This window comes from Scyliorhinus torazame, chromosome 9 (assembly GCF_047496885.1).
Source record: "Scyliorhinus torazame isolate Kashiwa2021f chromosome 9, sScyTor2.1, whole genome shotgun sequence".
Taxonomy (NCBI): Eukaryota; Metazoa; Chordata; class Chondrichthyes; order Carcharhiniformes; family Scyliorhinidae; genus Scyliorhinus; species Scyliorhinus torazame.
In genome coordinates, this window is record NC_092715.1 from 264,674,279 (window position 1) to 264,689,488 (window position 15,210).

General features: G+C 44.8%; 1 protein-coding gene across 1 annotated transcript in view; it reads right to left on the bottom strand.

The window, feature by feature from the left end:
• smc5 (structural maintenance of chromosomes 5) overlaps positions 1-14,190 on the bottom strand; it is a 72,102-nt gene extending 57,912 nt beyond the window's left edge. Inside the window, exons 1-3 of the mRNA XM_072517390.1 lie at positions 13,983-14,190; positions 3,214-3,355; positions 1,491-1,543 (exon numbers count right to left, since the gene is read on the bottom strand). Coding sequence (XP_072373491.1) covers positions 1,491-1,543; positions 3,214-3,355; positions 13,983-14,164 — 377 coding nt within the window. The 5' untranslated portion in view covers positions 14,165-14,190. The remainder of the gene's footprint in view (positions 1-1,490; positions 1,544-3,213; positions 3,356-13,982) is intronic.
• Between the last annotated feature and the right edge of the window lie 1,020 nt (positions 14,191-15,210).

Here is a 15,210-nt window from a genome sequence, read left to right on the forward strand (position 1 = left end):
GTTCAATGTAGATAACAGTTTCCAATAGCGGACTCAAATCTATATGAAACTTACACATACCACAGGTCGGTTCTGTGCTAGGGGATGAAGAATCATCCAAATTTCAGTTCTAAGTATCACGAGATTCACCCTAGTCACCCAACACACTCCACCCCGAATGGCTTACACAACATAGCAAGATCACATCTGTCAAGCTCACAGAAATAAAACAATATAGCAAATAACATGCAGTACAACATTTGACTTGCACATTTAAACTTCTCTATAACATAATAACAGAACACAGAATATTTGCGGTTTTATTTGTTTGATGAATGCAACATGGTGCACGGTTCAGATAGCACATTGCAATGTCACAAAATGGAATCAGGCAGGCAAACAACCGAGGAACAGGAATATCATTTGAAGGTAGGCTACAACACATCAGAACAAAGCAGCAAAGTGTCTACTGATACCTCTGCATCAGCCAATGTGTTAGCCATGGGGCTTAAGGTGCACTGGAGTTGGAGGCAGGATACACAGCAAGCAATTTATTTTAAGGCACATAAAGTCTATTTGAAAAGAGTCTCCGACACCAAAACGGGAGCAAATCCTCCTGAAAAAGGGGGAACTTCTCCAGCAGAACGCCACAAATGGAGGATAGTTACACAAGACCACAGTGCAGTCCTCCAGTTGCAACTGACAGAGAAATGACCCATTCATCATCATCATCTCCATTCTGGACAGGAATAATGGCACTACCATCTGCAACCCCAAAAAAATCCTTGTTACTCTGCAGGTTTATAGAATCATATAATTTACAGTGCAGAAGGAGAAAACCCACGCACACACGGGGAGAATGTGCAGACTCCGCACAGACAGTGACCCAAGCCAGAATCGAACCTGGGACCCTGGAGCTGTGAAGCATTTGTGCTATCCACAATGTTACCGTGCTGCCCCTTATGTTATGTTGCTGCTAACTGAATCTGCCCTTCAAATAGACATCATTTCCAGTATTTTGGATTCCATTTCCTATCTGACACGTACATCAAATAGCTTGCCTGCTTTCATTGGAAAGTTTGTGCTTTTAACAGTTTCCATCATATTCAGTAATTTCTAGCATTTTGGATTTGTACGTACGAGCAAACATCATCAATGTGAGCCAATTGCTGGGGTGGATGGAGCCATGAAGGTCTGTCTTTAAAAATGTCTCAAAAAAGTGTTGCTTATCGTAGATTGAAGTGCTACAATCTATTTTAGCAACCACAGACCAGAGGTGAATAAAACCTCGTCACAGATTCCGCACAACACTTTCCAGCAATTCTGCAGACGTTTCTGTAGGTGTACTGCTTTAAAGCACTGCTTAAATACAATATTGATGGGAGCTTGGGGGGCAGGGTTGTTTGGTGCTTTGGAGCATACAGTACTAGAGAAGGAATTAGAACAGATTTAGAACTACCGGACTTCATAAAACAAGCTTACACGGATAGTTTTCATTAGATCATACTTACAGTTCAAGTTCAATATATCCTTTGTTATATCCTCGCTTTACATAAAGGCCAACCTGTCAAAAAATTAAAAGGCACATTATTTTTATACTGCCCTTACAAATGAAATATGACAACGACCCAAAAGATTAAGAAAATTCAAAATTTAGAGTACCAATTACTTTTTTTTCCAATTAAGGGGCAATTTAGCGTGGCCAATTCACCAACCATGCACATCTTTGGGTTGTGGGGGTTAAACCCACGCAGACACGGGGAGAATGTGCAAACTCCACATAGACAGTGACCCAGGGTTGAGATTCGAACCCGGGTCCTCAGCGTCGTAGGCAGCAGTGCTAACCACTCTGCCCAACCCAAAAGATGAATTACTGCCAAACAATCACCCTGGCAGGTAAATCATCCGTAACAAGTTTGGAGTCTCTTTTCTTAAAATGTTAATTACAGATATTTAAACAATTATTTTCTTTTTGAAAGAATGAGTCTCCACATTTGTTTAAGTTAATTTATCCGTCAGAAAGATTAATTAAGGCTGATCACTTATTTAAAAGGGTGCTTGCACTAAAACAGACAATGGTTAGTGTTTGCATATGAGGCAAGTACATGAAATGATGTGGATTTTCTGCATCTGAATGGTGAGTGTCTCAGCGAAATATTACAGCAATGCATTTGGAGGTGTACAGCACCTCGGGACCCCAAACAACAGATTTGTGCATTTAACTGCACATGCGCTATCACTGGAAGTTACTGCCCAATTTTCAGGTGAATGATGGCGAGCGTTGTTATCCTCACCGTTACACCGACTGCAAAATCCAGCCTATTATAGCTTCACTTGAAGTTGAATGAATAACGAAATTAGACCTTTGCACTGCTCCTTACATGGAAACATTACTATACGATTACCAAAGGAAGGTCATACAGAGGTCAGCCTTGAAGCAAACTCTTATTTCAGCAAAATCAAATTATAGCAGGTAATCAAATCATGCCAACCTAACCCAAGGGCAATTGATCATGGCCAATCCATATAACCTGCACATCTTTGGACTGTGAAACCAGAGCGCCCAGAGGAAACCCACGGGGAGAACGTGCAGACTCCGCACAGACAGTGACCCAAGCCGGAAATTGAACCTGGGATCCTGGAGCTGTGAAGCAACTGTGCTAACCACTGTGCTACCGTGCCGACCCAATGGTACCATTTAAACTAATAAATTAAAATAATTGAGATGGCAGCCTTGTTTCAGATAAAAGGTGTGTTGCGACTTGAACATCAGGACAAGGAGTAAAGAAACAACTTGCATTTGCGTTGCTCCTTTCACAACCCCAGAATGTCCCACAGAACCTCTCAGCCACTTTTTGCCCAGTTTTGGCCATAACAACAGAGAGAATTCCCCTGCTCTCCTTCAAAACAGTGCCCAGCTTAGATGGCAGCCAGGGCCTCGGATCAATGCCTCACCCAAACGATGGCACCTCCCTCAGTGCCGCGCTGGAGTAACAACTTGGATCGCCTGCTTAAATCTCATCATCTGGACTTGAACCCATGATTTTCTGACTTCACAGCAAGAACGCTACAAATTGAGCCACAAATGGCATCAAGCAGCTGATCAGAAAGTATACTCCAGACTAAAACAATATTACAAGGAATCTTCTCGAAATATAATTGTCCAATTTACCAAAACAGAACCTGGTGTAAAGTCAAGCCAGACTAAATACACAAAAGAGTATCAGCACTCACCTTGTCCCCTCTGCCAATAAAGGAGGTTTTTCCTGCCAAGCCCAGACAAATTGCGCAGACGATGCTGGACTTTCCTGTGCCATTGGCCCCCACTATCATGTTCAAATTGGCCCCGGGGTGAATCACACAGGAATCGTAAGTTCTGAAAAGCAACATATTCACTAAATTCAAAACAAAAGTTCAACCTTGTAACTTGTAACCGAAACAGTTCTGCCAGGTTTGTCATAGCAAACAATACAAATGTTATAATCAGAGCTCCAACAGCTTAATTCTGGGTTCTGATGAGGCTCATTCGCATAATCGTGAATCAGCAAAGTCCAACAGCATATAAATATGTAGAAAGATTGAGAAGTCCCACTGTTGTAAAGCACAATAATAAAGATTGTATAGTTTAATGCCATCAAAATTTGAAATCTGCTATAGCTCTCTGCTCACGTCCAGTGATCTTACCTCATTCAAACAGAATATCTGGAAAACTATACGTTTTTCTATGGAAAACATATTTTGCATCCTAACTATTTCCTATTATATTGCTTCATTATGTCTCAGTTAACTACCCAAGAGGATATTTCTCCCTGTCAACATCCATGCTTTCCAATTAATCCAGAAGTAAGATTCAACTTAAGGCAACACTAGAAATGTTGCTGTCACAGGTCAGACCATCTACACGCCACTGGGTCCAGGCCACTACAGTATAACCAATGCACCATCTTGCATTGCACAACCCAGAATTAGTACAAGGTCAGGTTCCACCATTTATAGCTTGCATTAAGTGGAAAAATCAATTATTCAGAGAAACACGTGTACAGCAGTGATTTTCTTTTTTAAGCAAGTAAAATAAAAATAATTTCATATTCTACATCAGTTATCATGAGCAGGACAACTATTCAATTCAGAAAATATAAACAAATCCAGAAGGAAATGTGGTTCCAATTTAAAATTATCTTAAACATTTGAAATTAGAAATCCATAGAATGGATTATTTGCTTAATCAGTGCACACAATTTATTCAAATCTAAACAATTGTGTCATTTGTCCAACTATTTCAGTCATTGCAACTATGACAAATCATTTTAAACGTATTTTGATAATCTCCTATGTACAGGCTGTTTAGCAGTTCTGACACTCAATGCAGATATGTGTTTCAAATGAATACTTTAAGGAAAATGTTCCACAATTTAATTGACCTTTACAAAAAATACAGACCCAGGAGTTAAAGCAACCAGGTTGTGATGCTAAAACAATCGCTGAATGTCTCTCTTCATATTTATTGGAAACTGGGTAAAGATTCAGGCACCATGCCAGGAAACTTTTATAGAGCTAGCACTGGACATTGTTACGGTCAGATTATTATGCTAACACATCAAATTCAATCCAGAAAAGGGTGCAACAATTCAATGGCAATGAAATCTTGGATCTGCACTGTCCTCGATTCTCATATAGCACCTCATCAAATCCTCAGGGCGTCCTCTAAAATATTTCATATTTAATGAATTATTTCAAAATGCAGACAAACAGAAAGTGAGAATAAAGCAAGCAGTACATCTGAAAACCTCATGTACAATGATGACATTTTTTTTTTTTTAGTAAGTCTTACAACACCAGGTTAAAGTCCAACAGGTTTGTTTTGAATCACTAGCTTTCGGAGCACTGCACCTTCCTCGGGTGAATCACCTGATGAATTAGCTGCATTCTGAAAGCTAGTGATTCGAAACAAGCCTGCTGGACTTTAACCTGGTGTAAGACTTCTTAATGTACTCACCCCAGTCCAACTCCGGCATCTCCACATCAATTTTTTTTTTTTTTTTTTACAAAACACCTGCTTAAAATAAAACCTTTCAACAGTGACTCCACTTTATAAGTAATTAATTGTCAATGAAGCACTCTGAGATCTCTGAGATGTGACAGTTAACTTTTCTCTGATAGCGCTGTGAAGCAGCTTGGGCTGTTTCATTACATTCAGAGTGCTAAATAAATTCAAGCTGCTTATGTTACTGTTGTTGAAAGATACAGCAACGGCAATGGGTCCAGACAAGATCCCGGCTGTCCTGTTGAAGACTTGTTGCCTCAGAGAAAGCGGAGTCTCTTCCTCAGTACAGCTACAAGACTGGCACCGACCTGACAATGTGGAAAATTGCCCAGGAACATGCCAGACAAATCTAATCTGGCCAATTACCACCTCATTGGTCAATCTCAATTTTTGGCAAAGTGACGGAAGGTGAAGTTAACAGTGCTATGGGCAATACAATGCAGAGTTTGGGTTCCACCAGAAACACTCAGCTCAAGACCCCATTGCAGGTTTGGTGCAAACATGGACAAAAGAGTTAGAATTTCTGAATGAAGATGTGCGACTTCCCTGGACATCAAGGTAGCATTTGACCAAATAAAAGCAGCTCCAAAGAGTCGTCATGTTGGACTTGAAACATTAACTCTAGTTTCTCCCTCCACAGATGCTGCTAGACTGCTGCGGTTTTCCAGCACGTTTTTATTTCAGATTTTATTGCAGAATGTGATGAAACGAGGCACGAAGAACCTTCACTAAACCCAAGGTAATTGGAGATAAGAGGGGAAACTTTCCTCTGGATGGTCTCACACCTGGCACAAAGGAAGGTGGTTGTGGTAACTTCACCAGAAAGTAGCGACAAAAACGGTTGATTGTGCAGCCAGACGCGACTGAATAAGGGCTTGCCAGTCTATTGACAGTTCCCTCAGACGCTATTCCCTTTGATGTGTCGTAGCAGAGTGGGGAATCATAGAATCCCTACAGTGCAGAAGGAGACCATCCAACCCTTGGAAAGAGCACCCTACCTAGGCCCACAACCCAACCCGATCCCCGTAACCCAGTAAACCCACCTAACCTTTTGGATACTAAGCGGCAATTCAGCATGGCCAATCCACCTACCTGGCACATCTTTTAAAAAAAAATATATTTCATTACAAACATGTATCAAAACAGGTTACAGCGAACAAACGCCCTGGGAAACATGCTTCTGTACAGATTTTTCTTCCTTTTCACCCCCCCCTCACCTGCGACGAACAGTCCCTCAAACACGGTCACAAACATCTCCCACCTTTCCTCAAACACCCCTGAAGAGCCCCTTAACTCATACTTTACCCTCGCTAATCGCAGGAAGTCGTACAGGTCACCCAACCAAGCCGAAACCCCGATGGCGATGCCGGCCGCCACTCCAGCAGAATTCGCTGCCGTGCCATCAGAGAGGCGAAGGCCAAGACATCGGCCTTCCTCCTCTCCATGAGCTCCGCGTGCCATCAGAGAGGCGAAGGCCAAGACATCGGCCTTCCTCCTCTCCATGAGCTCCGCGTGCCATTAGAGAGGCGAAGGCCAAGACATCGGCCTTCCTCCTCTCCATGAGCTCCGGCTTCTGAGGCCCCAAATATCGCCACCAAACGGTCCGGGTCCACCTTCTCCTCCATTATCCCGCTAAGATTGCGAACATTCCCAATTTTTCGCAACCCCAAAACATCTGCGCGTGATTCACTGGCCCCTGCCCACACCTCTCACACTCACCTGCTACTCCCTCACTCACTCCATGCTCCCCAATTGATCTCCCCTCCCAACTCCGCTTCCCATTTCTCTTTAATCTTCACCACTCACTCGCCTCCCTGCTCCCCCAGCCTAACCTGTACATCTTTGGACTGTGGGAGGAAACCGGAGGAAACCCATGCCCACGCGGACAGAGAGAAAATGCAAACTCCACACAGACAGACTGCAGAGGCCAGAATTGAACCCAGGCGCTGTGAGGCAGCAATGCTAACCACTGTGCCACCCTGTAGTAGCAGAACAAGTAGTAGTTTTGGCTTTGTACTTGCACTGCCAAACTTTCAATGACTTTTGGAAAGCATTTATTTCTTCAGCGCCGAAAGCAATCATCATCTTTCCCTTGAAATGAGGTTCAGTTTAGAATTGAAAAGACGTTGGTGAGGTAGACATAGGTAGCATCCAACTCTCATTTGCCAGTATTTCTTTGCATATGACACACATGGGCTTTGCATTGGCACAAAGCCAAACCTTAAAAAAATCATCTTTATACTGCTTTGTTCCCAATTTCTTCTTATAAGCTGTTCACCAGAGGCCCTCAAGGTCTGTATACAGCTCACACTCTGGCCCTCTCTTTCTTGTAACAAAATGATCCATCTTTTGTTCTTCACAGTCCTCTTGCCTTGCTTGCTGACAGCTAGAAAATGGTGATTTTGCTCCAAAAGCACAGAGATACAGTGCGTGATCTGTTCTATGGCACCGCTTCTGGCGGGTAGACTGCATTGTTTGCATTTAAAGGCTGGTCACAGCCAGCATTCTCAACTGAGAAGCCAGTCGTGGCCAGTAATCTTAAAACGCCGGATGCAGTCGTTGGGACGCTTAATGCCGCAACCGATGTTTCCGCGACCCTCCCGACACCCACCTGCAGGTCACGACCTGGAGTTTGAAAAACGATGGTCTTCTCTCCACAATAACCTGCTCCCACCGTACTTTATACAACCAGAACAACATGCCCACCCATTCCTTTCTCCATCAAATGCTTATCTCGCTTACCCTTTAAAGCACATCAATGCTGCTCACCTCAACTATTAGTAGTGAGTCCAACATTCTCACCACTCTCTGGGTAAAGACCTTTCACCTGAATTCCCTATTGGACTTAGTAGGTACTGTCACATATTTATGGCACCTAGTTTACATCAACCCCACAAGCAGAAACATCTTCTCCACGTCTATCCTATCCAATCTTTTAATAATTTTGAAAACTTCTGGATCAGCCTTTAGCTTTCTGTTCCATGGAAATATCTCAGCTCTTTAAGGAATTTGCAATTAGTTACTTCACAGATCAAAGGCGCAAAAATTAGCAGCTATTATTAGCAAAATATTTCACAGCAAATACGAGAAGTATTCTAAAAGGAAATATCATTAACTAAATACCCAGTGTTTAACCCTTCACCTCCGAAAGACATTGAGTTACAAGAGAATAACTACCAGGTGTGAAGCTCGAGATGTACAGACTGCCTTAAAACATTATAATTTAACATAATCCAATCATTGTTTACATTCATTTCTCCCTGCCTAATACAGATGTTTGCCGAACTCCCACAATGAAATCTGGGATTTGAACAGAAGTATTATATCTTACGGTTTAACCGGGCAATGCTACAATGGTGAATACTGTTCAGTGAACAGTAATAAGCTGTAGTGTGTTATTAAGGTAGTAACTGGAGAAGTGATTCTAGCAAAAAGGCACATATACAATGCATTGACCTGGGTTTTACAGTCAGCAGTCAAGAAACACGCGTCACTGAGTCTGAAGGGAAGTTTCCCATAAAGATCGAGCGGGTTCTGTAGTGCGATTTCCTCTATCACAACATCAGTTTCAATCTGGTGCCATTTTAGTGGATCTGTAAAATGTCCAGGAGCAGTGGGGTCATCAAATAGGCTCATCAGCAATTCAGATTGAAGATTTAAAAAAATTAATTTGCAGGACGTGGGCGTCGCTGGTTCGGCCAGCATTTATTGCCTAACCCGAGTTGCCCATCAGAAGCCGCCCATCTTGAACAGTTGCAGTCCTTGAGGTGATTGCTACAAGGGCGGGAGTTCCAGGATTTTGACCCAGCGACAGTCAAGGAACGGCGATATATTTCCAAGTCAGGGTGGTGAGTGACTTGGAGGGAAGCCTCCAGGTGGTGGGGTCCCCAGGTATCTGCTGCTCTTGTCCTTCTAGATGGTAATGGTCGTGGATTTGGAAGGTGCTGTCTAAGGAACCTTGGTGAGTTACTGCAATGCCACTGTTCGTCAATGGTGGAGAGTCTGAATGTTTGTGGAAGGAGGAGCAATCAAGCGGGCTGCTTTGTCCTGGATGATGTTTAGCTTCTTGAGTGTTGTTGGAGCTGAGCTCATCCAGGCACGTGGAGGAGGTCCATTACACTCCTGGCTGGTGCCTTGTAGATGGGGGACAGGCATTGGGTGGGGTCAGGATGGGCATTACTCATGGTAGGATTCCGAGTCTGGTTTTGCTCTGGTAGCCGCAGTATTAATATGGCTAGTCCAGTTCAGTTTCTGATGAATGGTAACCCCCAGGATGCTGACTGTGGGGGATTCAGCAGTGGTAATGCCATTGAATGTCAAGGGAAGATGGTTAGATGCTCTCTTGTAGGGGATGGTCATTGCCTGGCACTTGTGTGGCGTGAATGTAACTTGCCATTTCTCAACCGAAGCCTGGATATTGTCCAGGTCTTGCTGCATTTGGACATGGACTGCTTCATTATCTCAAGAATCGCAAATGGTGCTGAACATTGTGCAGTCATCCGCAAACATCCCCACAGTCATCCGCAAACATCCCCACTTCTGACCTTATGATGAAAGGCAGATAATTGATAAGGTAGCTGAAGATGGTTGGGCCTAGGACACTACCGCGAGGTGGTCCTGCAGTGATGCCCTGGAGCCGAGGTGATTGACTTCCATTTGTCAGGGATATTGTCAGAGCCCACAGCCTTTGCAGTATTCAGTGCCTTCAGCCGTTTCTTGACAACACATGGAGTGAATCGTAGTGGCTGAAGACCAACATCTGTGTTGCTGGCGACCTCCAGAAGAGACCGAGATCGATCATCCACTCTGCACTTCTTGCTGAAGATTGTTACAAATGCTTCAGCCTTGTCTTTTGCACAGATGTGCTGGGCTCCTCCATTGTTGAGGATGGGGATATTAGTGGAGCCTCCTGCTCCAATGAGTTGTTTAATTGTCACCACCATTCACGGCTGGATGTGGCAGGACTGCAAGAGCTTAGATCTGATGAGTTTGGTGTGGAATCGCTTAGCTCTGCTCAGACAGAAGGCAAAATAAAGATCAGCAGACCACATAGGATTAAGGCAGAAACTGAAATATCAGAATCAAACTTTAAAAAAGTAAAACAAAAATTCACTTTTACTATTTTTAAAATCAATGCAATATTTATTATGGGATGGAGGGGTCAACCCTCCAGACTTCGGGATCATAGAGGTTGTTCAACAATACTTATGACTTCATATACTGTTTAATAACTCAAGTTGCACAAGGCTTAATGTTTTCAATGATTTTTACAATGAAAATAATGTTTAAAAAGCGGAGGATCACTGTAAAGTCTGCAACAGTGCTTCCTGTGGTACCATTGGCAGTAACATCTAGATTTCCGTATTTAACCGTGCAGGTGCAGACACCAGAAGCTGCTGTCAATTTTACACGGTAATGACAACAACTGCTGCCAGATTTTTCATATTACAATTGCTGGGCCATTATGTGGCTCAGTTACTACAAGTAGACACACGTGGAAGGTTCTAGAGCAAGTTTTAACAAAAACAACCCCAAACAAGCAAATAAATACATGCAACATTAGATGCCTCTTGGACCGGCACAAGTAATGCAAATTCAAATGCAAATTTACCAGCTATCTTCCAAAAGATGAGATACAATGAGTAATTTGAGACAAGAGTTATGCTAATAACTCCTCCAGGAGGAGGTTTCCACCGCTGTAGGTTTTCCTCACCTCCTGCCTATCTCTGTTGTAAACTAGTTCATCAAAGTTGATGACCATAACTTGTTATCAATGTATCAAGCCTCTTTCAGAATGGTAGATGATCAGATGGATCTGTCTTTTTTTCATCATAAATAGGTTGAGGTGGATTGACCATGATAAATTGCCCTTAGTGACCAAAAAGGTTAGATGGGGTTATTGGGTTCTGGGGATAGGGTGGAAGTGAGGGCTTAAGTGGGTCGGTGCAGACTCGATGGGCCGAATGGCCTCCTTCTGCACTGTATGTTCTAAATCTGAATTTTATTTAAGATTTTCTTTGGCCTAAAATTATTTTCTTAAAATAGTAGCAATTTAAGGAGATTATGAAAGATAATGGAACTTGGAACCTCAGGGAATAACCAAGTGTATATATATATAATAAGGAAAAGCTAGATCAACACGAAGGAGAAAGGAATCGGAGGATATGCTACTGGGGTTCGAGGCCTGGGGGGAGCATGAACCAGTGGGTTCTAAGGGCCAGTTTTCTATGCTGTGCACGCTATGTAATTCTTTGAATATATTCAGACAATATTCTGGACCATATTTGTCCTCCATGCTCATGTGTTGAACTTCTCTATGCAAACTGCTCTACTCTCACTCACAGAAACATACAGCAAGGGCATGGTAAAAGACAAAAAAACGAGCTGCTTTTTAAATCACATGGTACAGATAAACCAAAGTGATACCATATTGATAAAAATAAAACTAATTTGCAGCAAACATACACATTAAGGTGTAAATGATTTCAGTGGAAAGACAGAGAATGTAGAAAACTGACGGATCTATCAGCACTTGGAAGGATAGGATGTCTGAGAAAGACTTTCATAACAGAGCGGAGGAAGGTGCTTGACCTCAAACTTTATCCAGTTCTCTCTATAAGATGCTGTTAACCGTGTTATGCATTTCCATCACTTTTGTTTTTACTTCATTTTTGAGTATTCATTGCTCCGTACTGAGTCAGACAGAAGGAAACTCAGAATCTAGGAAGAATTCAAAATTAGAATGTAGGAGCATTCTGAATGGATCGTTTGCTCCACAACATCTTGGTCCACTCTTTGATCACTTTCAACAGCCGCTCCCCAGCTCAAAGCACCTTCCCCTGAAACACGTACCAGTTTACCTCCTCCAAACACTTTTCTGCGAAAGTGATTCAATTATACTTCTTTCAATTTAGTACCATAGCTAGTCAGCCTGCCATGTCCATGCAGGCACTCTGCAATAGCAACTCACCTGGTGCCACTCCCCTACCTTTTCCTCACAGACCGCCAAATATAGTATATTGTATTCACTGTGACCAAAAACAGATTGGCAGTCGCTCTGTGGAACAGCCCAGTTCATGCCACAACTGTGACCCCAAGCTTCCATTAGGTACGTTACAGTCTTTTGGATTCAACATCCAAATTCAACAATTTCAGCTCACAATCACTGCTCCCATTTTTTCTGGACAGCAGTTGCTGTTAATGGTTCTGCTTTTGCTACGCACATCTCCTCCAGATGCATCTTTTGTTTCTTTACTTGTCCATTACCATCTCCTCTGACCTCACACCATCATGCCCTTCAATCTAACCTGCCTTCCACCTTACCACAGATCTTCCCTTTTGTTCTTTTCTCCCCTCCCCACCTCTGAACTTGTTTAAAACCAGTTACATCTCTTAACTTTTCTAATTACGAAATATTGAGTCAAAATGTTTACTGTTTTTCTCTCTCCACAGATGAGCTGAGTATTTCCAGCGCCCACAGTACTTGGATTTGGTATTAGAACAAAGTATGCTCTCTCTCCACAGATTAAGTTAGTGAAGAGCTTTGATATGTCTAATGGGAGCTGAAACCTGCGCCTGTCATTCCTTGCTTTGGGTGGGATGGGCTGGGCTGAGAAATCAGTGAGTACAGTCCTTTTGGGATTAATGGGACTCCAAACTGAACCATCTGGCAATCTCGGTGGCTGTGTAACCCGATAGCTGAGCCACCTTTTCAGCCTTGCTCAATAGGGTCTCCTGGATGCAGGTGAAGCCCATCTACAGCCTTTTATTCAAATCAGTAAGAAGTCTTACAACACCAGGTTAAAGTCCAACAGGTTTGTTTCGAATCACTAGCTTTTGGAGTACTGCTCCTTCCTCAGGTGAACATTTTAATAAAATTTTATTTTACAGATGTGGTCATGTAGAGTTTACAGTAGAACATGAGCGCGGAGTCCCTTTCACAAGCACCACACACATCCTACAGAAGCTAAAGGAATTTGGCATGTCTGCATCGACTCTCACAAACTTCTACAGATGTGCCATAGAGAGCATCCTATCCGGCTGCATCACAGCCTGGTATGGCAACTGCTCGGTCCAAGATCGCAAGAAACTGCAGAGTGTGGCGAACTCAGCCCAACGCATCACACAAGCTTGCCATCCTCCCATTGATTCTGTATACACCTCCCGCTGCCTCAGGAAGGCAAACAGCATTATCAGTGACCCCTCCCATCGAGGCTTTGCCCACTTCCTGACCTTTCCATCGGGCAGAAAGTACAGAAGTCTGAAGAATAAACATCCAGACGTAGGAAGAGATTCTTCCTCACAGCTACAAGACTCCTCAATGACTCCCCCTCGGACTGATCTGTCCCCTGTACGAACACTATTCACGACGCTCTATGCTGCTCTTGCTCATGTATTTGTTTTGTTTGGCCTCTTGTTCCGCACTGTAACCAATCACTTTTTGTTGATGTAGCATTTGTCAATGTTTTCTGTTGATTATTCTTTTTGTCTACTGTGTGCGTTCCTTTGGCTGCAGAAAAATGCTTTTCACTGCACTTCGGTACATGAGTCAAATCAATCATCACACGACAGAGAGAGAGACATGCATTGAAGGAGAGGCTGGATAAGCACAAGAGGGAGGACAGGAGGCTTTGTGCACGGGGTTGGGGGAGGTGTGTGTGTGGAGCTCAAACAACATGGAGCAGACGGGCCGAACGGCCTGTGGATTGTGTGCAGCCCCCTCTGTCTCTCTGAACATTAAGCCCCACTGGGTGCCAGTGAACAGCTGCAGTCTCTCTCTGGAGGAGCAGAGACTCTGTAACCCAGGGCCTCCCCCTCCCTCAGGACCCAGGGCCTCCCCCTCCCTCAGGGAGCCGGGCCCAGGGCCTCTCCCTCCCTCAGGGCCCCGGGCCTCTCCCTCCCTCAGGGCCCCGGGCCTCTCCCTCCCTCAGGGCCCCGGGCCTCTCCCTCCCTCACTCACAGGAAATTGTCCATCCTGATCCGGACGATCGAGCCTTCCACGAACTGGTCGCCGGCCCGATCCCCTCCGGAGCCCCCGGCCGCCGCCGCCGCCGCCTCCTGCGCGGCCAACCGGCCGCTGGCTCCCCGCTTCCCGCTCGCTTCCCGCTGCCCGCCAGAGAGTTTACGCTTCGGCGCCGCCATCTTGACGGTTGCCAGGGCTCCTTCCCGCGCGCGAGGGGGTTTGCGTCATCACGTCGGGCGGCGTGCGTCATCACGTCGGTCGACGTCGCCTCTCGTTCCGCCAATCGGCCTGCGCCCGGCCCCGCCCCCGAGGCCCCGCCCCCATGGTGATAGCCCCGCCCCCAGCCCAGGTATCAATCTTCTCTGAGCTGCTACAGGACCGCCATCTAACCCCCCTTCTCAATGTCTTTTTTTTTCTTTAAAGTACCCAATTATTTTTTTCCCAATTAAGGGGCAATTTAGCGTGGCAAATCCACCTAACCTGCGCATCTTTGGGTTGTGGGGGAGAATCACGCGCAGACACGGAGGGAATCATAGAATTTACGCTGCAGAAGGAGACCATTCAGTCCATCAAGTCTGCACCGTCCCTTGGAAAGAGCACCCTACTTAAGCCCACGTCTCCTCCCTACCCCCATAGCCCAGTAACCCCACCTCACCTTTTTGGACACTAAGGGCAATTTTTCATGGCCAATCCACCTAACCTGCACATCTTTGGACTGTGGGAGGAAACCGGAGCACCCGGAGGAAACCCACGCACACACGGGGAGAACGCGCAGACTCCGCACAGACAGTGACCCAGCGGGGAATCGAACCTGGGACCCTGGAGCTGTGAAGCAACCGTGCTAACCACTGAGCTACCCCACTATGCTACTGTACGGGCAGAACGGTAGCACAGTGGGACAGCAGTTAATCCATGTGGATTAACTGTGTTAATACACACGGCAGTGACCCAGAGCCGGGATCGAACCTGGGTCCTCGGAGCCACGAGGCAGCAGTGCTAACCACAGCGCCATCGTGCCGCCCTCCCTTTGAATGTCTTAATTGATCCTGCCTCCACCACACTCTCAGGCAGTGCATTCCAAACCCCAACCCCTCGCTGCGTGAAAGGGTATTCCCTCGAGCCCCACTGCTTCTTTCACCTATTATCTTAAATCCACGCCCCCTCGTTCTCGATCCCTTCAGCAATGTGATATTTCTCCCCGTCTATCTCGTCCAGTCCCCCTTGT